This window comes from Chiloscyllium punctatum, chromosome 2 (assembly GCF_047496795.1).
Source record: "Chiloscyllium punctatum isolate Juve2018m chromosome 2, sChiPun1.3, whole genome shotgun sequence".
Classification (NCBI taxonomy): domain Eukaryota; kingdom Metazoa; phylum Chordata; class Chondrichthyes; order Orectolobiformes; family Hemiscylliidae; genus Chiloscyllium; species Chiloscyllium punctatum.
The window spans coordinates 126209431-126236429 of NC_092740.1; the positions used below are offsets into that span (position 1 = coordinate 126209431).

The 26999-nt window shown below is 42.4% G+C and overlaps 2 protein-coding genes across 5 annotated transcripts in view; one reads left to right on the forward strand and one right to left on the reverse strand.

The window, feature by feature from the left end:
• The window catches only part of c2h9orf85 (chromosome 2 C9orf85 homolog), a 45014-nt gene extending 23794 nt beyond the window's left edge, over positions 1-21220 (reverse strand). Inside the window, exons 1-3 of one of the 4 annotated variants that reach the window (XM_072588151.1) lie at positions 20758-21220; positions 16026-16132; positions 7366-7479 (exon numbers count right to left, since the gene is read on the reverse strand). In XM_072588151.1, coding sequence (XP_072444252.1) covers positions 7366-7479; positions 16026-16132; positions 20758-20859 — 323 coding nt within the window. In that variant the 5' untranslated portion in view covers positions 20860-21220. The remainder of the gene's footprint in view (positions 1-7365; positions 7480-16025; positions 16133-20757) is intronic. The other 3 variants (XM_072588152.1, XM_072588154.1, XM_072588153.1) reach the window with 3 other exon arrangements.
• Positions 21221-21381: 161 nt separating this feature from the next.
• Positions 21382-26999, forward strand: part of abhd17b (abhydrolase domain containing 17B, depalmitoylase) — a 67532-nt gene continuing 61914 nt past the window's right edge. Inside the window, exon 1 of the mRNA XM_072588150.1 lies at positions 21382-22676. Coding sequence (XP_072444251.1) covers positions 22210-22676 — 467 coding nt within the window. The 5' untranslated portion in view covers positions 21382-22209. The remainder of the gene's footprint in view (positions 22677-26999) is intronic.

Genomic DNA, 26999 nt, shown 5'->3' on the forward strand with positions numbered 1-26999 from the left:
AACAAAGTATTAATTAAGAACTTCCCCAACCTCCTTTACTGCAGGCACAAGTTCCCTCCACTTTCTCTGATCAGCCTTACCCTCACTCTGGCTATCCTCTAGTTCCTCACGTAAGTGTAGAATGTCTTAGGGTTTTCCTTAATCCTACCCACTAATGCTTGTTTATGTCCCCTTTTACCTCTCCTAAGTCCATTCTTCAGTTCCTTCTTGGCTACTTTGTAACCCTCTACAGCCCTAACAGTTCCCTGCCTCCTCAACATTAGGTAAGCTTCCTTCTTCTTCTTGACTAGATGTTCCACATTCCTTGTCACCCAAGGTTCCTTCACCTTCCCATCCCTTCTTTGCCTCAGTGGGACAAACCTATCCAGCACTATCAGCAAGTGCTCCCTAAACAACCTTCACATTTCTGTCATGCTTTCCCTGAGAACATCTGTACCCAAATAAATACTTTCCCATACTGGCTGCGCCTATCCCTCTCCATGACTATTGGAAAGGTCAGGGTGTTGTGATCACTATCACGGAAATACTCTCCCATGAGAGATCAGACACCTGGCCTGGTTCGTTGCCAAGCACCAATCCAATATGGCCTCCCTACATATAGAGTCAGGAATCCTTCCTGGACACACCTGACAAAAACTGCTCCATTCAAATTATTTGAACTAAGGAAGTTCCAATCAATATGAGGGAAGTTAAAGTCACCGACAACAATAACCCTGTTACTTCTGCAGCTTTCCAAAATCAGTCTCCCAATCTGCTCCTCTGCCATTCTGTTCCTACTGGGGGGTTTGTAGAAAACTCCCAGTAAAGTGACTGTTCCTTTCCTGTTTCTGACCTCCACCCACACTGATTCTGGAGACAAACCCTCTACACTACTTCTCTTTCTGCAGCTGTGATACTATTGCTGATCAGCAATGCCACTCCCCCACCTATTTTACCTCCCCTCCTTTTCCTTTTGAAACATCTCCACCTTGGAACATCCAACAACCCTTCCTGACCCTGTAATGGCCACATCATAGTTCAAAGTACTGATCCATGCTCAACGCCTCTTATTGCTGATACATCTTATGTTAAAATAGACACACCTTGATCCATCACACTGACTGCACCTTTGCCCTATCAACTGTCTATCCCTCCTCACAGACTCTCTGTATACTGTATCTGGCTGTTCACTAGCTACTCCATCCTCAGAACTGTAGCTCCGCTTCCCACGCGCCTGCCAATCCAATTTAAACCCTCCCAAAGAGATCTCGTAAACCTCCCGCCCAGGATACTGGGGTGCCTCCAGGTCAGGTGCAACCCATCCTTCTGGCACAGGTCCCACCTGCCCCAGAAGCTATCCCAATGATCCACAAATTTACGGGCTGCACGGTGGCACAGTGGTTAGCATTGCTGCCTCACAGCGCCAGAGACCCGGGTTCAATTCCCGCCTCAGGCGACTGACTGTGTGGAGTTTGCACATTCTCCCTGTGTCTGCGTGGGTTTCCTCCGGGTGCTCCGGTTTCCTCCCACAGTCCAAAGATGTGCAGGTCAGGTGAATTGGCCATGCTAAATTGCCCGTAGTGTTAGGTAAGGGGTAGATGTAGGGGTATGGGTGGGTTGCGCTTCGGTGGGGTGGTGTGGACTTGTTGGGCCGAAGGGCCTGTTTCCACGCTGTAAGTAATCTAATCTAAAAAAAATCTGGAGCCCTCCCTCCTACACCAGCCCTGCAGCCACATGTTTTACTGCACGTGCTCTCTGCTCCTCGCCTCACTAGCCCGTGGCACCAGTCACAATCCTGAAATTACTGCTCTGCTCATCCTACCTTTTAGAATCCAACATAACTTCCAATATTCTTTTTTCAGGTCCTCATCCCTATTCCTGGCCATGTCATTGGTACCGATGCGGACCATGATTTCTGGCTGCTCTCTCTGCCCCTTAGGTATCTGAGGGACTCAGTCCGAGACATCCCTCACCTTGGAACCCAGGAGGCAACATACCATTCAGCAGTCTCATTTGCAACCACAGAACCACCTGTCTGTTCCTCTCGCCATTGAATTTCCTATCAGAATCACTCTCCTATTCACCCTCCTCCCTTCTGAACCACAGAGCCAGGCTCAGTGCCAGAGACTGGCCGTTGAGTCTTTCTCCTGGTAGGTCATCCCCTCAACAGTATCCAAACTGGTATATTTATTATTGAGGGGAACAGCCACAGAGGGTCGCTGCACTGTGTGCCCATTCCCTTTCCCTCTCTTGATCATCACCCAGCTCCCTATAACCTGCAACCTAGGTGTGATGGCCTCTCTATAATTCCTCTCAATCACCCCCTCAGCCTCCTGAATGATCCAACGTTCATCCAGCTTTAGCTCCCTAACGTAAATAAAGCAACATTAGCCACCAATGTGGGTACTACGTTTCACTGAACAGATCAGTTCCATTGAATGAGATTGCACATTGCTAAGGATGCTTTAATATTCAGATAAATAGACAATTGAGTTATAGAAGATAGTATAGAATGTGGCTTCAGTACAAGGATTAGAGTCTGCAAGTGTCAAAACAAAACATTCAGCATTTTTTTTTAAACTTAGGTGATTAACAATGCCTGTAGCCTACAGTTGAAATAGTCCTTATTGGTGGAATCTGCACAATGTGGTTGGGAACTTTCCCACAGAGGGAAAGTAAATTAACTTAGTAAGGTAGTTAAATATGCCCCTAATTGGCAGGAAATTGAATTCTTCAATTTGCAGTAATAAAGGGGGAATTTTAACTGAACTCTCCAGTGGGGATTGTGTAGAATACTGGTTCTACACCAGCCTGATAGTGCTTGCCCCAAACCTGATCAGCAAGGCCGGCTTTGTGTGGAGCCGCAGGAGATGGGGCAAATACTAAATGAGCATTTTGCATCAGTATTTACTGTGGAAAAGGACATGGAAGATATAGAATGAAGGGAAATAGATGGTGTCATCTTGAAAAATTCCATATTACAGAGGATGAAGGGCTGGATGTCTTGGAAGGCATAAAATGGATTCATCCCCAGGACCTGATCAGGTGTACCCTCGAAGTCTGTGGGAAGCTAGGGAAGTGACTGCTGGGCATCTTACTGAGATATTTGTATCATCGATCGTCACAGGTGAGGTGCCGGAAGACTGGAGGTTGGCTAACGTGGTGCCACTGCTCAAAAAGGGTGGTAAGGACAAGCCAGGGAACTATATACGCGTGAGCCGAACGTTGGTGGTGCGCACGTTGTTGGAGGGAATCCTGAGGGGCAGGATGTACACGTATTTGGAAAGGCAAGGACTGATTAGGGATAGTCAACATGGCTTTATGCATGGGAAATCATGTCTCTCAAACTTGATTGAGTTTTTTGAAGAAGTAACAAAGAGGATTGATGAGGGCAGAGTGGTAGATGCGATCTATGTGGACTTCAGTAAGGCATTTGCCAAGGTTCCCCATGAGAGACTGGTGAGCAAGGTCAGATGTCATGGAATACAGGGAAAACTCACAATTTGGATATAGAACTGGCTCAAAGATAGAGGGCAGAGGGTGGTGATGGAGGCTTGTTTTTCAGACTGGAGGCCTGTGACCAGTGGACTACCAGAGGATTGGTGCTGGGTCCACTAATTTTCATTATTTTTGTTTTAGATTCCCTACAGTATGGAAACAGGCCCTTCGGCCCAAACGTTCACAGCGATCCTTCGAAGAGTAACCCACCCAGACCCATTTTCCCTCTGACTAATGCACCTAACACTGTGGATAATTTAGCATGGCCAATTCGCCTAACCTGCACATCTTTGGATTGTGGGAGGAAACCGGAGCATGGGGAGAATGTGCAAACTCCACACAGACAATCATTTACATAAATGATTCAACCTTGAAAGGCATAAAAGTGGATACATCCCCAAGACCTGATCAGGTGTACCCACGAAGTCTGTGGGAAGCTAGGGAAGTGATTGCAGGGCCTCTTACTGAGATATTTGTATCATCGATAGTTATAGGTGAGGTGCCAGAAGACTGGAAGTTGGCTAACGTGGTGCCACTGTTCAAGAAAGCCGGTAAGGACAAGCCAGGAAACATTTATGTAAATGATTTGGATGTGAGCATAAGAGGTAAGGTTAATAAGTTTGCAGATGACACCAAAATTGGAGTTGTAGTGGACAGCCAAGAAGGTTACCTCAGATTACAATGGGACCTTGACCAGATGAGCCAATGGGCTGAGAAATGGCAGATGGAATTTAATTTCGATAAATGTGAAGTACTGCATTTTGGGAAAGCAAATCTTAGCAGGACTTATACACATAATGGTAAGGTCCGAGGGAGTGGTGCTGAACAAAGAGATATTGGAGTGCAGGTTCATAACTCCTTGAAAGTGGAGTCACAGGTAGATAGGATAGTGAAGAAGGTATTTGGTATGCTTTCCTTTACTGGTCAGAGTATTGAGTACAGGAGTTGGGAGGTCATGTTGTGGCTGTACAGGACATTGGTTAGGCTACTGCTGGAATATTGCGTGCAATTCTGGTCTCCTTCCAAGCGGAAAGATGTTGCGAAACTTGAAAGGGTTCACAAAAGATGTACAAGGATGTTGCCAGGGCTGGAGGATTTGAGCTAAAGGGAGAGGTTGAATAGGCTAGGGCTGTTTTCCCTGGAGCATCGAAGGCTGAGGGGTGACCTTATAGAGGTTCATAAAATCATGAGGGGCATGGATAGAAAAAATAGACAAAGTCTTTTCCCTGGGGTGGGGGTGCCCAGAACTAGAAGGCATAGGTTTAGTGTCAGAGGGGAAAGATATAAAAGAGACCTAAGAGGCAACTTTTTCACTGAGAGGGTGATACGTGTATGGAATGAGCTGGCAGAGGAAGTGGTGGAGGCTGGTGCAATTGCAACATTTAAAAGGCATCTTGATGGGTATATGAATAGGAAGGGTTTGGAGGGATATGGGCCAGGTGCTGACAGGAGGGACTAGATTGGGGTTGGGGTTGGGATATCTGGTCGGCATGGATGAGTTGGACCGAAGGGTCTGTTTCCATGCTGTACATCTCTATGACTCTATAATGGCGAATACATCAGGGAATATGTTGCACCGAATTCAGTCACTGGTCTGGCAGGATGATCAGCTACAAGCTTGAATGTGTCCTTAAACAGTCAGTCAATCTATAAAGCTGTCTTGAGATGACTTCTGCTCTGTCTCAAAAATGTGGGATAATATTAACACATGAACTTTGAATGAATGAGACAGAACACAATTCGGCACCTTACAAACCTCACGGTATCGACAAGAAAACCCCTATATGTTTTGGTATTTGGATGAGACACTGTTCAATACTTTGGTCCAATGAGTACAACTGCAGCCTCCTCCATCACTGTTTGAACAAGTTGCTCCTCAGTTTCTTCCTGCGCTTCACTTCCACAGTTCATGCAATGGTAGGGACTGGACAAGTGAGCAGATTCATCTCTCTGCTTCTGGGCCCACTGACCACCTATAGGTTCAACTTGGACTTAATCCTTGGCAAACAGGTAAGAAGGAAAGAAAGGGCCTTCACTCCGGCTATATCTGTGTGCCCCTTAAGGGACAGTCTGCAGTCTGGGTCCTTCTACAAGTGGAACTGGATTGTGCAGTCAATATTGGCAGTGACAGCTAATTGACTTGAAATGGTTAACTCACTCAAAACCCATTCATTTAAAAAAAAGTTAAAATCAGTTCCATTAAATCTGTTTCTCTCTCCAATGATGTCGCCAGACTTGGGAAGCATTCCAGGCATTTCCTGTTTTTATTACAGATGATAATTATTTTAAAGCAAATGTACTAACTTGATGTTATGTTCTTTATCAGTTGTATGTTTGCTTATATAAAAAAAAGAGGGGGGGGGGATAGTTTCTGGCTTCTTTTTGATGACCATGGATTATGTTAACAAATACTATCCCATCAGTTTTTGCAATGGATTTACCTTGGACCCAAAATTACATGACCAGCTTTTATTTGAAAGAATTGTCATATTTTTGAAGATAAAATTGTTTGTTGCTTCCAATTCTGAAATGCATCAAGATTTTCTGAAATATTGTTCCATTATGAACCACCATGCATATGCGAGTCAGCTTAATGTTGACAAAGGCAGCTGCTACTGAGGATGCACATCCTGCTCATTGCTGATCGAATATCACTAATCTATTGGTTAACAGACTCATAGCATATACTATGGTCCAGAAACACATCATATCAATGAAGATCTTGTATTAAATGCTTCTGTTCACCACTGCCCCAGCTGTAGCAGCAGCTATCTGTCACAAATATGGCTCTGACAATATAAACACTGGGATCTTGGCTGATCGACATTTCTCTTCCTTTTGAGCAGCCACTTTCTACTCAGCCATGGACTGAATCAATGTGAGGAAGCGTGAGAAGTAGCTGAGGCCAGTGCTTTCCAAAGAAGGGTCACTGGATTCAAAACGATATTCTCTCCACAGACGCTGCCAGACTTGCTGAGCTTCTCCAGCAGTTCGTTTTCACTTGGGTCAGCACAGCGGATTGGGCTCTTGCTTTAAACAACTAAAAGGGTGGAGCTTTCTACACACTGCAGTGATGGAGCAGCCTGTGCACAGACCAATCCTGAAGCCTGTCACAGCAAATTGTGGTCTCATCTGCACATGCCTTGGTGGCCCATTTTGGCATTCAGAGTAGAAAAGGTTGAATAAGAAAGGTTCCCGGGAGGAAAGACTTAACTGATTCAAGAAACTGGTGTTCTTCCCCTTAAAAGAAAGATTGAGAGATGTTTCAAAAGAGGTCTTCAAAGCTATGAGAATACATAGGGAGCAAATGCTCCTATTTGCAGAAGCAGTAAGAGCCATTGGACATCTATTGAAAGTGAATGGTAAAAGAACCAGAGACATTGAGAGCAAGTCTTTTTTTTAAAGAAAATGCCCACAATTACTTAGGATCTGAAACGTACTGACTGACAGTGCGGTGGTTCAGTTCAAGTTTTCAATAAAATGGGAATTGCACAATTATCTGAAGAAATAGTTTGCAGGGCCACAGGGAACATGCACTGGTATGGGACTAACTGAGTTTCTCTCACAGCTGACATATGCACAAAGTCAGTCACGCCTATCCTCTGTGGTGTTAACATTCAATGAGTCTATGTAGCTTGAACAACATTACATTGCTGGCTGTAGAGTAGGAGAACTTGGTTGGCAAGGGCAATGAGGGATGGACAACAAGCATGACCTTGCCTGCACTGTCCATGTTACTGGAACACAAAATAAAAACCAGAAGAATAAAAGTTCCAACTTTAGGACCATAGGATATCATTGGCTTATGAAAATGATCTTTCCTGTTGGGATCTGGAAGATTCCATTATTTCCTCACCAATTATAAAGTGTTGCAAAAAAAATACATACGGATACACAATCTCTTCTTTCTTCCCACATTTGGCACAGAGTTCCAATTTGAAAGCACAGGGTTTACACATAATGTGGTAAGAGTCCTTCACTGTTTTCTGAAGGCATTTAACACTAAACAGAAATAAAAAAAGGAAATAAGAAAATTTGTATAAGCTGCACACTGCTGATATTTTAACAGAACAACAGACATCTATTATGTACAACAGTAATTTAAAGGTTCAGTTCTTATATTTTGCATTTCTATTCAGAATTATTGAAATGTCAGCACAGAGACAAGCCACTCTACCCCTCAATTCTATGATAGTTGAAACCAGCTGCTTTCATTCCATTGTACTAGCTCCCCATGAACTTTGTTATTCCCCTACTTCAATGCAATTATCTTAATTACCCTTTGAAAGAGTAAGCGTTTGTGATAAGCTTGGTGTCCACACCACTATTTTGCTGATGAGGAAAATAATTCAATATCTATTTACCCCGTTATAACCTGTTCATAATGTCAGAAGACCAAGATAAAATGAACGATTCTAGGTAATCCAAGATCGAAATTACCGCACTTATGGCCAGTGAGCAAGCGTGCGTGTACGTGTATGCGTGAGAGCGAGAGAGTGAGTGTGAGAGACCGACCTACACTGCTGTCTGACACAGCTGTGAATCTGCACAGCTACTGCCTTTGCTGTTTGAGTTCAAGCATTTCTGGACAGATTGCGTCTAAGCAAAATGAACAAACTCTGGAATTCATAGCTGACCTTGGAGGAACATGGATGGGAGAACTCATTGCACAGGAGCAGATAAGTGCACGATTTTTAAGTGTAACCTTGCTGCCTGTTTTGGTTATATGTTTTATTGAGATCTGTCTCTTGATTAAAATTTAAAAATATAAAACGTAGGTAGTAAGTAAGCATGGAGCGGTGATTTTTAGAGCTGTAAGACTGTACTTTTTTCTGAAGATTGTTAAAGTGCAAAGATGGCCTTTAGTAGAATGATGTGCTCTTCCTGTCAGATTTGGGAGATTAGGCAGAATTTCCACGTTACTAACGATTACGTCAGCATTAAGTGCGTTTGGTTACAAACCCTATCAGATTGCATGGATCGTTGGAGCAGCAGTTGGGGCAATGAGGAATTTACTGGAGTTGGGGGGGGTGCGGTTGGATGGATGGCAGTTATAGGAAGGGAGAAAAACCACAGATACAATCAGGTGGGTTACCTCCAGAAAAGGTAAGAGAGGGAGGCAGGTAGAGCAGGAGTCTCCCGTGGCTATCTCCATCATAAACAAGTATGCTGTTTTGGAAAACGTAGAGGGGGATGGGAACTCAGGGGAATGTAGCACAAACAGCTCAGTTTCTGGTACTGAGACTGGCTCTAATGTAACCAGAGGTATGTTAGGTTATAAATGATCAGTTGCGATCGGGGATTCTCTCGTCAGGGGCTAACAGCCAGAAATCAGAATGGCGTGTTGCCTCCCTGGTGCCAGGATCAAGGATATCTTGGAGAGAGAGCAAAATATTCTCAAAGGGGACTGGAGCTGGCAGGAGGCTGTTATATACATAGGAATTAGCCACATAGGAATGAAAAAGGATGAGATTCTGAAGGGAGAATATAAGGTGTTAGGCCGAAATTTAAAAAGGAGGTCCCCGGGATTTGCTCGAGCTGCTTGAGAGGATTTAAACCAGTAAGTTTGGGGGGTAGGTGGACTCACTGAGGTAGAGAGGAAAGAGATCAGTCTGAAACTGGTACAGTTGGGAAAAGGAACAAGTCAAACAAACAGTCAGGGCAGGCAGGAACAAAGTGGAGTTAAAGCGGAGTAAGTTAAACTGCATTTATTTCAATGCAAGAGGCCTTGTTAGGCCTCTTGGGAAGGCAGATGAACTCAGGGCATGGCTTACAACATGGGACTGGGATATCATAGCAATTAGGCAAAAGTGAGGACTGCAGATGCTGGAAATTAGAGTTGAGAGTGTGGTGCCGGAAAAGAACAGCAAGTCAGGCAGCATCTGAAGAGTGAGGGAGTCGACTCTCCTGCTCCTCCGATGCTCCCTGATCTGCTTTGCTTTTCTAGCACCACACTCTTAATATCATAGCAATTACAGAGACATGGCCCAGTGATGGTCAGGACTGGGAGTTTAATGTTCCAGGATACAAATGCCATTGCAAGGATAGAAAGGGAGGCAAGAGAGGAGGGAGTGGCATTTTTGATAAGGAACAGCATTACAACTGTACTCAGGGAGTATATTCCTGGGAATATGTCCAGGAAAGTTATTTGTGTGGAACTGAGAAATAAGAAATGGATGATCACCTTCCTGGAATTGTACTACAGACTCCCAATAGTCAGTGGGAAATTGAGAAACAAATTTGTAAGGAGATCTTTGTTATCTGTGTTATGGAAGGGGATTTTAACTTTCCAAACATAGACTGGGACTGCCATAGTGTTAAAGGTTGGATGGAGGGAAATTTGTTAAGTGTGTACAAGAAAATTTTCTGATTCAGTATGTGGATGTCCCTTCTAGAGAAGGTGTAAAACAACCTACTCTTGGGAAATAAGGCAGGGCAGGTGACTGAAGTGTCAGTGGGAGAGCACTTTGGGACTAGTGACCATAATTCTGTTAGTTTTAAAGTAGTGAGGGAAAAGGATACACTGGATCTAAAACTTGAAGTTCTAAACTGGAGGAAGGCCAATTGGCAACAACTTTCAAATGTTGATTGGGTGTCGATGTTTGCAGGTAAAGGGACGGCTGGAAAATGGGAAGCCTTCAAAAATGAGATAACGAGAGTCTAGAGACTATATGTTCCTGTTAGAGTGAAAGGCAAGGCATCAGGAATGCTAGATGATAAGAGAAGTTGAGGTCTTGGTCACAGAAAAGAATGAAGTACATGCCAGGTATAGACACAAGAAATAGAGTGAATCCTTAGAAACATATGAAGACAGTAGGCACATACTTAAGAGGGAAATCAGGAGGGCAGAAAGGGGACATGAGATAGCTTTGGAAAATAGGGTAAGCAGAATCCAAACAGGCTTTATAAATACATTAAGAACAAAAGGATAACTAGGGAGAGAATAGGACTCCTCAAAGATAAGCAAGGCAGCCTATATGTGGAACCACAGGAGACAGGGGAGACATGAAATGAGTGTTTTGCATCAATGTTTACTGTGGAGAAGGACATGGAAGATATAGAATGTGGGGAAATAGACGGTGACATCTTGAAAAATGTCCATATTACAGAGGTGGTGGTGCTGGATGTCTTGAAATGCACAAAGGTGGATAAATCCCCAGGACCTGATCAAGTGCACCTTACAACTCTGTGGGAAGCTAGGGAAGTGATTGCTGGGGCCGTTGCTGAGATATTTGTATCATTGATAGACACAGGTGAGGTGCTGGAAGACTGGAGGTTGGCAAACGTGGTGTCACTATTTAAGAAAGGTGGGAAGGAAAAGCCAGAGAACTATAGAACCAGTGAGCCTGACATCGGTGGTGGGCAAGTTAGAGGAATCCCGAGGGATAGGATTTACATATACTTGTAAAGGCAAGGACTGATTAGGGATAGTCAACATAGCTTTGTGTGTGGGAAATAATGACTCACTAACTTGACTGAGTTTTTTGAAGAAGTAACAAAGACGATTGATGAGGGCAGAATGGTGGACGTGAACTATAAGGACTTCAGCAAGACGTTCGACAACGTTCGTCATGGCAGATTGGTTAGCAAGGTTAGATCACATGGAATATAGGGAGAGTTAGCCATTTGGATACAGAACTGACTCAAAGATAGAAGAGAGAGGGTGGTGGTGGAGGATTGCTTTTCAGACTCTAGGTCTGTGACCAGTGGTGTGCCACAAGGATCGGTGCTGGGTCCACTACTTTTCTTCATGGGCTCTTCAGTGCTTTGAGCATGCTCTGCCCTTCTACTAAGTCATGAATGATCTGATTATAACTAAAAATCCTCATTCCCACCCAGCCCTGAAAACATTTCACTTCTTTTTAAAAAGAATCAATCACCTTCATTTTAAAAATGTTCAAGGGCCCTACTCCCACCCATTCAGAAAGAGAGATTCAAAGACTTGGGACCCTCTGCGAAAAGCTTTTTCTGGTCTCCTTTGTGTTTCAGATGGGTGATACCTGACATTAAACAGTGAACTTACATCCACATTTGTTTGGCTGCAGCACTTGCCTTTTTTTAAAAAAAAATGACATATCAGAATTAAATGATTGATAACTGATCTAAGATTATGCTCTATAGTAATGACAGTATCAAAACTCTCATTGAAACATTACACGATTGAGCCAATATGAAACTATTGAGCCCCACTGAGTTACGTTAAGTCAAAAAACACATTTTTAGCCGAATAGCTCCACCTAATGTTTATATAGCCTCAGTTCTCTTTCACTCACCCAGACAAGATAACCCCCAATGCACCAAGTCGCTTTTTAAAAATTCTTTCATGGGAGGTGGGGGCACCACCAAATGCGACATTTGTTGCCAGTGTTTATTTGTCCTTGACCTGACTGCCTTGCTGGGGTATTTTAGATAGTGGTTAAAAATCAGCAATATTGCTATAGTACTGAAGTCACATGTGGGCCTGAGTGAGGCTGGCAGATTTCTCTCCCTAAAAAAAAGGGTGCCGTGGGATCACGTTTCACAACAATCATAGTTTCACGGTCACAATTACTGAGACCAGATTTATTAACTGAATTTAAATTCCAGGAGCTACCCCCGTTGGATTTGAACGGAATACCCCCATTAGCTGAGGCCTCTGTGTGATCAGTGCATTGTCAGCCCTAAGCCACCTCAATGTATCTATGCTGCTTATATTGAAAATGTTCCCAAATAGATTGATGAAACTTGTATCCAGTTTTTTAAAACAAAAGTGTAAATCAGTTTCTCTTTCTCAGTCAACCCATGAAGATCTATTTGTCCTGAGTTGTAGTAAAGATCTGGACTCCTCGGGGAGAGGTCTCAGTTCCGCGATCAGTCAATAAACACTAGCAATTCAGTCTGGTTCTGTAAGATTTCACACTTTCTTATCACCATGGCCTTGTCCATACCTTGTCCAGCAACACAGAGGTAAACACTTCTGTGTCCCTATGAGAAACTGCACACATGGCTTAAGGCAAAGACACTTCCATATCATTTTTGAAAAGAAGTACAACCATGGTGTTACAGAGCAGATTCAAAACAATTACCAATCAAATTTAATAAAAAATTGACATTATTGACAGCAACTTAACCCAATGACGTTTCCTGGGAACCAACTTTTTGTTTACACATCCAAGCTTCTTTATCTCCCTTTGCACCTGCACTTGCAAGGTCAGTTAGGATGGCTAGTAATATCTTATCTTGTCTAGTCATTTCTATGCTGTAAAGGAAGCATTGTCTTCTAATCTTTGTTTCAGTACTTTATGGTTAATTGAAGAATGCAGCTTTTAGCAGGGTTAAAAGCCACTTTAAGCAGAATTGTCAATTTGCAGCCTAAAGCCATGTTGTCATGTTACTTGCATTAAGAAGCCATTTTGTTGTTAGTAAGAGCATGTATTAAACTGTTGTTCCTGACAACAACAGCCTGTATTCAGATTTCAGATCCTCAGTAGCTCATTGCTGGAGATTTGAAAATTTACTTTGTTGATTGTTGTAGTGACCACATGGTTCTATAGAACAACCTCAATTACCCGAACGAGGTGGGCAGGGAGTATTGTGTTCCGTTAACTTATCTGATTGTAAACAAAGGAAGCCATGCTTTTTTACATAATTATGTTCAGTATGTTTACAGAGTTTTTATTTCATTCAATTGATAAAATGTGTACAAACACTGGATATTGCTTAAACATTCACGATATTTTACAAATAAAATCACTTTTTGGCTAGAGTTTGACTGAAGTCTGTGAAATGTTTCACTGACATTTTCCTCGGTTTTATCCCGGTCCTCGACAACATCTGGCATCTTTCTATTCAGTGTCATCCCGCCATCCAGGCTAACCAAGTGTTGTCCCTTCCTCCTCAGCAACCGCCGAGCCCGTAGAGAGAGAGGCGCAAAACAAAGGGGGAACACGAGAGAGAGAGGGAAGATGTTTTCGCTGACTTCAGTTTTCGTCCTCTCACCAATTTTTTTTTAGGGGCGGTAATATTTTCCTCAGGTTTCCTCTCATTTATTTTCACGTGTGCTAACCACTACGACTTGCTCTCTCCATCAAAACAAAAGTTACATTGAATTTTCTTGTCAGCTGAAAGATATTGAACTACTTTTTGTTTGAAAAAAAGTCGTCATGGGATAGCGGGAGGAAGAAACAATTGAAATGAAAAGTGGCAGTGCATTGTTTAACTTAACTCTGCAGAATGAGCTGAGGAAAAAAAATTGTTGGGTTTGCAAAACAGAACGAGTCAATCTGAGAGGGAATCTTACGGTTTGCGCACACAGCTCGGGCTTGCACATATGTTGTTCTTGTGTGTTCACAGTCACAAACCTTTGTCCTCAGAGAATAAGTATTGAAAAGCCTTTTTATAAAAAGTGTAACACTTAACTGTGATGTCATGTCGAGTTAATTATTTAATAAAGCATATTTGCATCTATATTCCTGTTGAAATTTAGAAAATGATGTATTAAATGGTTGAGGAATAGAATTTTCCAACTTCAATTAAAATGCATGTACAGGGACCATGAGATCTTGTTTATATAATCCAAAATTCAGATAATTGATATTCAAATACTCAAGGTTGTTCTGCATATTGGTCCAACTGCATGCAAGTTGTAAATTCTTCTTTCATTGCACTCTTTACTAAAGATGTAGCATGATTTGAGTTACAAGATAACAGAGATTATTAGTCCAAGCTAACTACGATTACTTTGAAACAAGAACAAAGTGCTCACAAAGACCAAGGACATGTGTTGAAACTGATTCAAATAGGCAGCATAAAAGCTCTGCAGATGCTAAAGATCAAACAGATAACAAAATAGTGGAGAGGAGTACAATTTCTCTGGATTTAAGTTACTGGATGTGATAGTGGTTGGAAACAGGTCAAAACTTGTATTGTGGGTTGTGTTAGATCTTTGTAACTGCCTTAGATATATAACAGTGTTTATTTTATGCTCTCTCTTTTGTGTAATAATCTTACATGCTGTTGTTGAAGAAAAACATTTTCAGACTGAGAGTCATAGAGTTAGAGATATACAGCATGGAAACAAGACTCTTCAGTCCAACTCATCCATGCCAATCGGATATCCTAACCTAGTCTAGTCCCATTTGCCAGCACTTGGCCCATATCCCTCTAAAACCTTCCCATTCATATACCCATCCAGATGCCTTTTAAAAGTTGAAATTGTACCAGCCTCCACCACTTCCTCTGGCAACTCATTCTATAAATGCATCACACTCTGTGGGAAAAAGTTGCCCCTTAGGTCCCTTTTAAATCTTTCCTCTCTCACCTTAAACCTATGCCCTCTATTTCTGGACTCCCCCAACCCAGGAAAAAGACCTTGTCTATTTATCCTATCTATGCCCCCCATGATTTTGTAAACTTCTGCAAGGTCACCCCATAGCCTCCAACGTTCCAGGGAAAACAGCCCTAGCATATTCAGCCTCTCCCTATATCTCAAATCCTCCAACCCTGGTAACATCCTTGTAAATCTTTTCTGAACCCTTCCAAGTTTCACAACATCCGTCCTATAGTAGGGAGACCAGAATTGCATGCAATATTCCAAAAGTGGCCTAACAAATGTCCTGTCCAGCTGCAACAAGACCTCCCAATTCCTATACTCTATGACCACTAAAGGAATGTCTGCCAAACCCCTTCTTCACTATTCTATCTACCTGAGACTCCTTTTTCAAGGAACTATTAACCTGCACTCCAAGGTCTCTTTGTTCAGCAACAATAAGTGTTCGGGTCCTGCCCTGGTTTGCTTTTCCAAATTGAAGCACCTTACATTTACCTGAATTAAATTCCATCTGCCACTCCTTGGCTCATTGGCCCAACTGATCAAGAATCTGTTGTACTGTGAGGTAACTTTCTTCACTGTGTTGAATATATTTCAGTGACAAAGCACCATGTTAACTGGACAAAAATAAACTGAGCACATGATCTATCAAAACAAGTTTTATTCTGGGATGCCACTTGTTCAATATTAATAACAGCAAGGATCATAATGTTCTCACGCTTACCATATGGCACTGTTAAGGAAGTCTTCATGTGCACTGTAACTTCAAATATTGTTGGAGGTTTGTTATTATCATCCTCATTTCCTTGTCAGAAAAACATTTAAAACCACTTTTGGACATTGCAAGAAAATCACACAAGGGTGACCGAGTCAACATCAAACAATATGCTAAGATAGTGTCTCCCCTTTAAACCATTTTGTTGACTGCAAAATGCTTTAGAGGTGTCTCAAGGCACTACAAGTCAATTTCTGAAAGTAAGTTTCCCTCTTTATTGCCATTAACACATTTTTGATGCAACTGGCAAACCGAAAGATTCGTATGGAAAACTAATAGGGTTTTCAAGGGTTATAGGGACAATATAAAATAGAGAGCAAAACAAGTGATCATTTGAAAGCATGACAAAAAAAAAGTACCATTCACAGTACTCAAATTACTACAAATGTGATATTGATTGAAGATCAGTTGGTAAAAATGCACAAAGACTGTCTTTGAACAGAAGCTAAGAAACATTTAACTTACCATTTCCGAGCCTGGCCAAGTGGCTTATATTTGTTGTATTTTATTTTCCATTCCAACACATCCTTACAATGTTTACAGACACCTGTATGCACCATTGCATTTAATTGCTGGGAGGAAGAAAAATGAAAGATTTGATGTAGTAATGCAATTTAAAAATCCAAATTTCAAAATCTGGAGAAGGTACAATGAATTTAAAGCATGTTGGAGAACTAACAAGAAATATTGAACAAACTGGTTGAGCAGAGATAACCTGATTATAGGCTTTGGGTTTGATAGGGTAGGTATAGAGAAGATATTTCCATTTGTGGGAGGACACCAATTCTAGGGGTCAACAATACAAAATAAATCACTAATAAATTGAACACGAAATTCAGGAAAACCAAATTTATCAAGACAGCAGTGACAATGTAGAACTCTCAACCATAGGGAGTGTTTTGGGGTCAGTAATATAGATCCAGTTAAGGTGAAAAAGGATAGAGACGAAGGAGAATGTCATATAAAGATATGACAAGATGAGATGAACGAGACTCATGTGGGGCCACAAACAATGAATCATTTGGGCCAAGTTGAATTTATATTTTTAGACTGAATATATTTTGTAAGTAATTTTCCTTTACAGGAAGCAGGTTAGCTCAATGAATATCACTCCCAACTTTACAATCAGAAATTTCAAGTAAATTCAAGTCTCTGAGCTATGCAACTCAACATTTTATTAATTCTTTAGGGAAAAATAGCCTGGCAAAATGACCTCAAACGAGTCCATGTTAAGCAGACTAATAAGTTTACCTGCAAGCAGAGGATTTTCTATATGAAATGAGACTCGAGGTAAAATATGAAGAACATGGGAAGGTATGGTTAAATTGTGTCCAATGTGAACGCCACATCTTGTTGGTCTTAGATGACAGCTTCCCAAATATTTTGCCACTGAAACTCAACTTCAAGGCTTGAAAGCTGTTGTGACATCATAGTGAGACCTAAGAACAGGTCGGGAAAGGAGGGACCTCAGTACATTATGCAGGATGTGGAATGTAGGGGTCTCAGAGGTGATATTTTGTTCTTTTCAAAAGTTTGTGAGGGCTACCATTTTCACTGCTGCAGGAGACAGACATCAGGTTTGAGTAACTTAGGCCATGACAACAACTTGAAAAATAAGGCAAGCATGTAAAATTGCCTAATACCTACTCACTTGGGTCGAGCCTCATGGCTTTGTGACCCCCAAATTTTAATTTGTGACCTCTCACACTTTGGGGGCCCTGTCCTAGCAACTAACTAGTAGAAATGTAGGGGCTTTTCATAAGGTTCAACTTTAGTAACTTTGGATATACATGTGAATGCAGCCAATATATTAATAGCTAGAGTGCATCAGTGTTAAGGCATTCGACCAGGTTCCCCATGGGAGACTGATTAGCAAGGTCAGATCTCATGGAATACAGGGAGAACTAGCCATTTGGATACAGAACTGGCTCAAAGGTAGAAGACAGACGGTGGTGGTGGAGGGTTGTTTTTCAGACTGGAGGCCTGTGACCAGTGGAGTGCCACAAGGATCAGTGCCGGGTCCTCTACTTTCTGTCATTTACATAAATGATTTGGATGTGAGCATAAGAGGTACAGTTTGCAGATGACACCAAAATTGGAGGTGTAGTGGACAGCGAAGAGGGTTACCTCAGATTACAACAGGATCTGGACCAGATGGGCCAATGGACTGAGAAGTGGCAGATGGAATTTAATTCAGATAAATGCGAGGTGCTGCATTTTGGGAAAGCAAATCTTAGCAGGACTTATATACTTAATGGTAAAGTCCTAGGGATTGTTGCTGAACAAAGAGACCTTGGAGTGCAGGTTCATAGCTCCTTGAAAGTGGAGTCGCAGGTAGATAGGATAGTGAAGGTGGCATTTGGTATGCTTTCCTTTATTGGTCAGAGTATTGAGTAGAGGAGTTGGGAGGTCATATTGCGGCTGTACAGGACATTGGTTAGGCCACTGTTGGAATATTGCGTGCAGTTCTGGTCTCCTTCCTAGCGAAAAGATGTTGTGAAACTTGAAAGGGTTTAGAAAAGATTTACAAGGATGTTGCCAGGGTTGGAAGATGTGAGCTATAGAGAGAGGCTGAACAGGCTGGGGCTGTTTTCCATGGAGCATCGGAGGCTGAGGGGTGACCTTATAGAGGTTTACAGAATTATGAGGGGCATGGATAGGGTAAATAGGCAAAGTCTTTTCCTTGGAGACGAGGAGTCCATAACTGGAAGGCATAGGTTTAGGGGGAGAGGGGAAAGATATAGAAGAGACCTAAGGGGCAACCTTTTCACACAGAGTGGTGCATGTATGGAATGAGCTGCCAGAAGAAGTGGTGGAGGCTGGTACAATTGCAACATTTAAGATGCATTTGGATGGGTATATGAATAGGAAGGGTTTGAGGGATATGGGCCGGGTGCTGGCAGGTGGGACTAGATTGGGTTGGGATATCTGGTCGACATGGACCGCAGGGTCTGTTTCCATTCTGTACAACTCTATGACTATTAGATTCCTTACAGTGTGGAAACAGGCCCTTTGGTCCAACAAGTCCACACCGACCCTCCGAAGAGCAACAAACCGAGTCCCATTCCCCTACGTTTACCCCTGACTAATGCACCGAGTACAGGCAATTTAGCATGGCCAATTCACCTAACCTGCACACTTTTGGAATGTGGGAGGAAACCGGAGCACCCAGAAGAAACCAACGCAGACATGGGGAGAATGTGCAAACTCCACACAGACAGTTGCTCGAGGCAGGAATTGAACCCGGGTACTTGGTGCTGTGAGGCAGCAGTACTAACCACTGGGCCATTGTTAATAGGTATATTCAAGCTATAATTCCTTAACAGCAAATCTTATAGCACAATGTTCTCTCCCACCTCAATAACACACAAAATTTAAAAATTCAAACCACTTCAAATGTTTCAGCCATGAACAGACACACAAAGTACAAGGAAAATATCTTAACTCAGTGAGCATTCTGTACCCACGACATTGCTAGGCTGATCTACAGTTATTATAATATTTAAGTGCCTTTACCCACGGAAAGCAAAATGGTCCCATGTGCCAGAGATCCATGGCCCATAGCTCACATTTCCAAAGCACTGGAGGTTTTAAAATAAAAAGAGAATTGTGATGTAAGTAATTGGTCAGTGCTGAATTTTCCCTTCTTAAGCACCCACATTTAATCAGTCAAGTAATTTTGGGCCATTGTGTCTGTGCTGGCTCTTTGAAAAACTATCCAATTAATTGCATGTCCCCACTCCCTTCCAGAGCCCTATAAGTATCTTTTCACCAATCCAACTTACCTTTCAAAGATTATTATTGACTTGCCCTGCCTTCTGTTATTGACCAGTCTGCTGCTCATTTTCTAAGCAAACCCATCACAGTCTTGAACAACACTATTAAAGTTCCCCTACCTTGCTCGAAGGAGAGCATCCCAGCTTCTGCACTTTCTCCAAATAACTAAAATCCCTCATCCCAACCCTAGGGAAAGGACACTTGCCACTCACCTTATCTAGACCCCTCATGATTTAATAAACCTCTTTAAGGCCACCTTTCAACCTCCAAACAAGAGAGAAAAGCCTCTTTTATCCAGCCTCTCCTTATAACACAAACCCTCCATTCCAGTCAACATCCTGGTAAATCTCTTCTGAACCCTCTCCAGCTAAATAATATCCTTCCTATAATATGACAACCAAAACTCAATTCAGTACTCCAGAACAGACCTCACCAATGCCCTGTGCAACCTCAACAATAATGTCCTGATTCCTGTACTCAAAGGTCTGAACAATGAAGGCAAGTGTGTAAATGCCTTTTTAATCACTATATGTGATGCAAATTTCAAAGAATTACAAATCTGATACCCTAAGTGTCTGTTCTACAACACTACCCAAGGCCCCACTTTTACTTGTAGAAGACCTGCCCTTGTTCGTTTTTACCAAATGCAATATCTTGCATTTATCCAAATTAAACTCCAACTACCACTCTTCAGCCCACTGACCCAACTGGTCAAGATCTATTTGTAATCTTCCATAGTCCCTCAATCCGAAGGAGATGTGCTGCAGATTAACTCATGAAACTTGTTTAGCTCTTGAACTGTATGCAAACCTTTTTGCCTTATAACATCTTCAAGTTTCAAATGCTTCCTTAATCAAGTTTGAAAGGTAGAACTCCCAACTGCTCAAAGATAGTGTAGATCCCATTCTTGAATGTGCAAGCTCCTTGCATGTTTCATTAAAGGGCAATTTAGTATTGTCTAATACAATGTAACTCTTTTGAAGATGCCCACACACAGAATTTTCTTTCACTGAGACAATACAAGTGGCCATTCAGCCCATCATTTCTAGAAATCTAGCTCACCATGCTCATTGAAGAGCTATCAAATTGGTCCCATACCCTCTCATTCAAAACTGCCACTCCATCCAGCCATTTCAAGTGTTTATCCAAACTTGTTTTAAAGTTATATTTGAATCAGCCCCCACAAATTTTTCGTTCAAAGCAGTCAATAAAATTCGCTGTTTTGTTTAAAGCTCAACTCCATCTGATTGTTTTGTCAATTGCCTTAAATCTGTCTTCTGCTAACCAAATCACTTTGATGTTGGAAACAATTATTTCTTATTTACTCCACCAAAAAAAAAAATCATGGTATTATTTGTGAAAATGAAAGACACTAACCTGGGGGGAAAAAAATAAACTACTGCCAATGAAACCTGCTTACCTTCATCTTTTCACTTTTGTCATATTTGTCATTTTTGAACCTAACGACGTTCTGATGTTTTTGTGCTCTCTTCCTTGTAACGTTTCCTTTCTGGGAACTCATAATCTAGTTTGACAAATTATAACACTGCTGGACTAAAACATGACATGGTGCAGCAAGCCCACATGTACAAACCATCAGCTACAACTATGTCGGAAGGTTAGGGAGATCACGTGATGACCCAGGACAAAAGGCAATTCCATGATGCCCCACCTCCGGGCGTCCTCAAGCTGACTTGGATCATGTGTCCAGTAGCCGACGTGCTGACTGGCGCATCGGGACATCAATCAACGATTGTCATCCAATTAGAATCGAAAATGGGGCGGGAGTTGTTGGGCACCAGCTTTCACCTTTTCTCAGAGGCGAACGGTCGGCGGAAGGCTGTTGTTGCTTTGGAACTGCCCGCTTTACCGTCCCAACTGCGCACGCGCCCATTTGTCGGCTCCCGTATCCGTTAACAGGCGTTTCTACTGCGCATGCGTTTCTTCGACGCGCCGTGCCCTAGACAACCAACTGCGCATGCTCTACTTCACCCGGCGCCTCCGTGAAAGCTGCGCGTGCGCACTACCTTCGAGACGCGCCAGCTGCACATGCGCACCGTTAAGCTAACGGCTCTTTTCCCCTCCCCACGAGTTTCAAAAGGCGGCTCCGTTTTATTGCCGCTCCCACTTCATTTAAAAAAAGAGAAAGTATGGAAATATCTTGGTTGGCGGGTTTAGTACTGGAATCACGGATGTGATTGTGAAGGAAGTAAAGAAAGAAGGGCGGCCGTGACGAATCGGGGCCCGAGTGGGTGCGGGAACAGGGGGGATATTCCTTTGTTTTATTCGCCGTGTGGAAGGTGCGGGGCCCGGCGGAGGTTCCGCAGGCAATTGTTTCCGTTTCCCCCTCTCCACCATTCACCTTTAGCCTTAGGCCAGCGGGCTTTGTGTTGCCTCCTGAATCCCATCGTTGCAGCAGGTTGTTGAGAAAATATCGCCGAATCATTGCCTGAGAAGGTGGGGAGAGACAAACGGAGCAGGAGCCCTGTGTGTAGATTATTTCGGTGCCTCCTTGCTCCTGTCCTGAGGCTGCAGAGAGGGAGAGGCTTCCCCCCTCCCCCCCGATCAATGACTCGGATCCTCGGCTGAAGTTTACACCCTGATTCTGTCCCTCTATGTCCACTTGGATCGATGAGGCGCAGGAAACCCTTTGCACAACGCAAGATCGGGTTGCTTTTTAACTGCTTTTTATCCATTGCTTGAATCGGTGTCTTTCATTGTCGGATTGATCATGTACTGCAACAGATTTCATCGTCTGTGAGAATTCACTCTACAAAGTTTCATGTTGAACTCTGCAATCACTGGAATTATTTATTTATTTATTTGACTGAGGGCGAGGGTTTTTCTACACACACATTCTCACATCCTCGCCATGAATAACCTGTCTCTGAGTGAACTCTGCTGCCTGTTCTGCTGCCCTCCGTGCCCTGGTCGGATTGCCTCCAAGCTGGCCTTTTTGCCCCCTGAGCCGACATATGCGCTGCTGGCCGATGAGGCCGGGGGTCGTTGGAGCCTGCACCTGTCCGAGCGGGCCGACTGGCAGTACTCGCAGCGGGAGAAGGACTCCATCGAGGCTTTCATGACCCGGACCAGCCGGGGCAACCGCATCTCCTGCATGTTCATTCGTTGCTCGCCTAGCGCTCGCTTCACCCTGCTCTTTTCGCATGGCAACGCAGTAGACCTGGGCCAAATGAGCAGTTTCTACATCGGCCTGGGCTCCCGCATCAATTGCAACGTCTTCTCCTACGATTACTCGGGCTACGGCGCCAGTTCTGGGAAACCTTCTGAGAAGAACCTCTACGCAGATGTGGACGCGGCCTGGCAAGCCCTCCGGACCAGGTAAGGAGATGTGTAGTCTTCACATTCAACAACAAGCGGTTATTCAGCTAGTGGTGCCTCTTTCTATTCTACTACTGGTTGTTGACTTGTAAGGCTAATCCTCTCTCTTAAGAGCTGCTGAGTATTTCTAATATTTTCTGTTATTAGTTCACCGTTCTACTACTATTCGTTCTATTATATCCATTATCAAATGTTTCCTCCCGAGTATCTGCATTGAATGCAGTCTCCTTTATTCAAAAGTATTTTCATGTTTGGTTTCAAGCTTTTTTTTTCTCCTTTAATCACCCATCTTTGCTTCCCCAACTCCAACATCTGTCCATTTTCTGTTGTCTTTTAAGTTATGATTTGTGTAGATAATTTTGGAAGCAGTTTCCTTTACCTATGTCATATTGAAGTGTATGGTTTTAACATTCATTTTCTGTAATTAGTTGCCGAGATCATTTGAGAAAGAAATCAGTTTTCAAGAATCCTAAGAATCTAGGACAAAATATTGATAAATACTTCAGTACTAAACTGGGAAGTTCTAGCCACATTATTTGGAAATTGGTTGGGTAATATGTGACAGAGAGTATGGTATGTCCTGTGTTTGGTAGGATCAGACAAGTGGTGTTCCCTAGGCATTCATTTACTGTATTTATCAAAGGTTGAAAGATAAATGGAGAGTTGCATAGTCGGTTCTATACATCTTTTGCAACCTTAGGATGATCCCTAGAGCTTTTTCAATTGGAGTGTTCTTTGAAAGTTTGTTTGCTGTTGTAGACCACAAAACAATGGTAATAACCAAATAACCTGTCCTGATGATATTGATTGAGGAATGAATGATGGGAGATCACTGTTTGTCTTCAGGTAGAAAGATAGGATATTTTGTGCCTACGTAATGTTTCACCCAAAACATACAAGATCTAGTAAGTTGTTACACAATTGGAGAAGGAAATTACAAAGGGAATAGACAAACTAAGTCAGTGGCTATGATTGAGTTCAATGTTGAATGCTCTGCTAACATTGACTTTAGAAAATACACCTTGTCATTTTTGGATCTAAACAAGAAACTAGAAACTGTGGAGGTGCAAAGACATTTGGGTGTGCCAGGTATATAGATCTCTAGAAGCCACAGGTCAGGTTGAAAAAGCAATTAAAAATGTTACTGCAATGTTAGCATTAATTTCAACAAGACTGGAATACAAAGGAGAACCAAAAGCTGTCTTGTATTCCCTCATGTATAAAGTCATAGAGAGTTTACTCTTATAAGCACTGGCAATGTTCAGTTTCTGCTTCCCAAAACCACCTCCCAGCTCATTTAATCTCCTCTCTCAACATAACTTCTTATTCCTCTTTCCTTGTGTTCATCTTTCTTCTTTAAATACGTTTACAGTATTTCACCCAACCACTTCCATTGAGTTCCACACTTTCTGGGTAGGAAGTTTCCTTCTGAATTTGCTGTTGAAGTTATTGGTGACCATCTTGTATTTATGCCCCGATTTATGAACTTTCTCCCCAACCACCCCCACACCCATCTCTATACCTACACTATCAAGCTTCTTCATAGTTTTTAAGAGCGTGATCAAGATCGCCTCTTTTCCCCCCCCACCCCTCCTTTCCAGAGAAAAGAGTGTTAGCCTGTTCAAACTTTGCTGATGGGTGTGAACTCTCAACTTTTATATCATCAGGATGTACTTTTTCATGCATATGGTGGGAATCTGAAATTCTCTCTAAGAGGCTTTTGTGGCTGGGAGTCAATAGAAGCTTTTGTGATTGAAATCAATAGCTTTTTGTTGGTTCTGCATCATAGAACATGCATGAATCTGATAGAAATGCATCAGCCTGCACCATCAATTGTTCTACTTAAGGTCTCAACAAGTTAATTTTAATAGGATGGTCAGGGATTTGTTTAGTACAGTTAATATTAACAAATGCATGATCTTCAATTTAGACATTTCCTAACCAGTATCTGTGGATTATTTGAGCCTGCTTGAAAGAAACTTAGCTGTATTTGTGGTTAGTAAAGAGGTAATTTACTGAATGCAGCCTTCAGAATGTTTGTTTATTGATTATTTATCCACTGTTGACAGTTAAATGCTGACTGGAGAACTGGCTTGATTTCTGATTCTTTCAATGCCCCTGGTAAATGTTAGTTTACCCTGGGGTAAATTCTCTCACACTTGACTGTTAGAAACAGAAGGAATGACTGAAAATAGTGATACTTAGCTTTTGTAAAAGATTTTAAGAAACCAAATTATTCTGCTATGATTCAATCAGTAACACTGCCCCGTGTGAGAAGGCAGAGAGTTCAAGCTTTTCAGACTGTGTCTAACTGGTACCAGTGCAGTATAGTACTTGGAGTGTTGCATGACCCGACTCTCCATCTGTGATGTTAAACTGCCCCCACAAATGGATGTAAAAGATCTTTTGCATTATTATGAGGAAGGCCAATATGTGTCCCTCAACCAACACTAGTGAAAGCGAATCATTGTGGTTTGTCAAGCTTTGCTGTGTCCAAGTTATCACTTTCTGTTTTATAACAGCAGCGATGTGTTTTGGAGCACAATTCAACTTGATGACTTATTGAAGTGATCTTGAACATCTGAATGCAAAGAACTAATAGCACATACCAATATAAATAGGGCTAGGTACAAAAAACTGCATGCCATCATCGTAGTAAATCTAATGTGTTCCCTCTGCACAGTCTATCCTGAAGTGTTGCCAGTGTTGGAAACAGTACTCCAACTGAGATCTCAGCCGTGATTTGAACACCCAGTGTTTGTCTCCAGACAGTAGGCCTTGGAAGGAGGGCATCTTCCTGAAGCAGAACGACTTAATTACCAGGGAGGATTAGTAACCTGTTGGTTAGTAACCATGATTGAAAACCTGTTGCCTAACCTCCGATCTTACTATTCAAGATTGCATAATGCTTGAATTTTTCAGTGTTCCTCTTAAGCAAAGTTTGTTATTCTGCTGAAAATATTAAAAGAATTGAACATTTTGTTGATCATGACATTGATTTTATAAACAACATGCTTTTTTCAAGTAATTGTGTAGTGTGTGACACACCAGTTCTCTGTGCTGTCACATCTTTTGAGAGAATGACAGCAGGAGAATATCTAACAGTCTCAGGGTTGGAGCAAGTTTAAGGGGTACATGGTAACTTTAATTTACATAGCATCTTTAATATGATAAGTTATCCCAGAGCAAAACCTGACACCAGGCCATATATAGAAGAGAGGAACGGTGTGAATATCATGGTCAAGTGGGTAAGCTTTAAGGATGCTTCAAATGGGAGAGGGAGAGAGATTTCTGGGAGTTTTAGAGACTAAAAACTGTAGGCACGGCTGCCATAGTGTGTGATTCCTAAAAGGGGACAGTTAAATCACCAGAATTGGAAGAACGAGGTCATGCCTCCGAATTTTAGGGTTGACAATGATTAAAAGGTTGGAGTAAGGATGGGGCAATAAAGTAATTTGAAAAGTAATGTGAGCATTTTCTAGACTGGGAATCAATGTATTCAGGAGATTGGTGAGTGGGACTTAGGTGAGAGTAAGGGTACAGGGAACAGAGTTCTGGCAAACCTCCGTTTATGGAGGGTTGTAGCTTGGCCGGGAACTTCGGAATAATTGTGTGCGGAAGTACATCAGGTATTCAGGGTCTCAGCAGCAGATGCACTGAGATAGGTTTGGAGTCAAACCATGTTATGAAAGTGGAAGCATATAGTAAAATCGAACCATTCCTAGTACTGTACTGTTACGCCTCATTCTATTTCCCCTGCTTTAGGTGTTATGGACCAGGCCAGGCCCCCTCAAAGCATTTCAAGAAAGCATTTCAGACCCTAACTTTTCTAGGCGGCATGGTGGCACAGTGGTTAGCACTGCTGTCTCACAGCGCCAGAGACCTGGGTTCAATTCCCGACTCAGGTGACTGACTGTGTGGAGTTTGCACGTACTCCCCGTGTCTGTGTGGGTTTCCTCCGGGTGCTCCGGTTTCCTCCCACAGTCCAAAGATGTGCAGGTTAGGTGAATTGGCCATGCTAAATTGCCCGTAGTGTTAGGTAAAAGGGTAAATGTAGGGGAATGGGTGGGTTGCGCTTCGGCGGGTCGGTGTGGACTTGTTGGGCCGAAGGGCCTGTTTCCACACTGTAAGTAATCTAATCTAGTTGTTTTAATCAGGTGTGAAGTGGATATTCAAGGAGGGATACAGCTGGACCAACCACTTAGTTTTAAACAAAGCAGAATTTATTTGCAAAATTATGAAATACAAACAAAAGAGAATATAACATGGAACAAGATAACCTATCCAAAAACTCAACTCATTATCCCAACTTAATGATGCTGT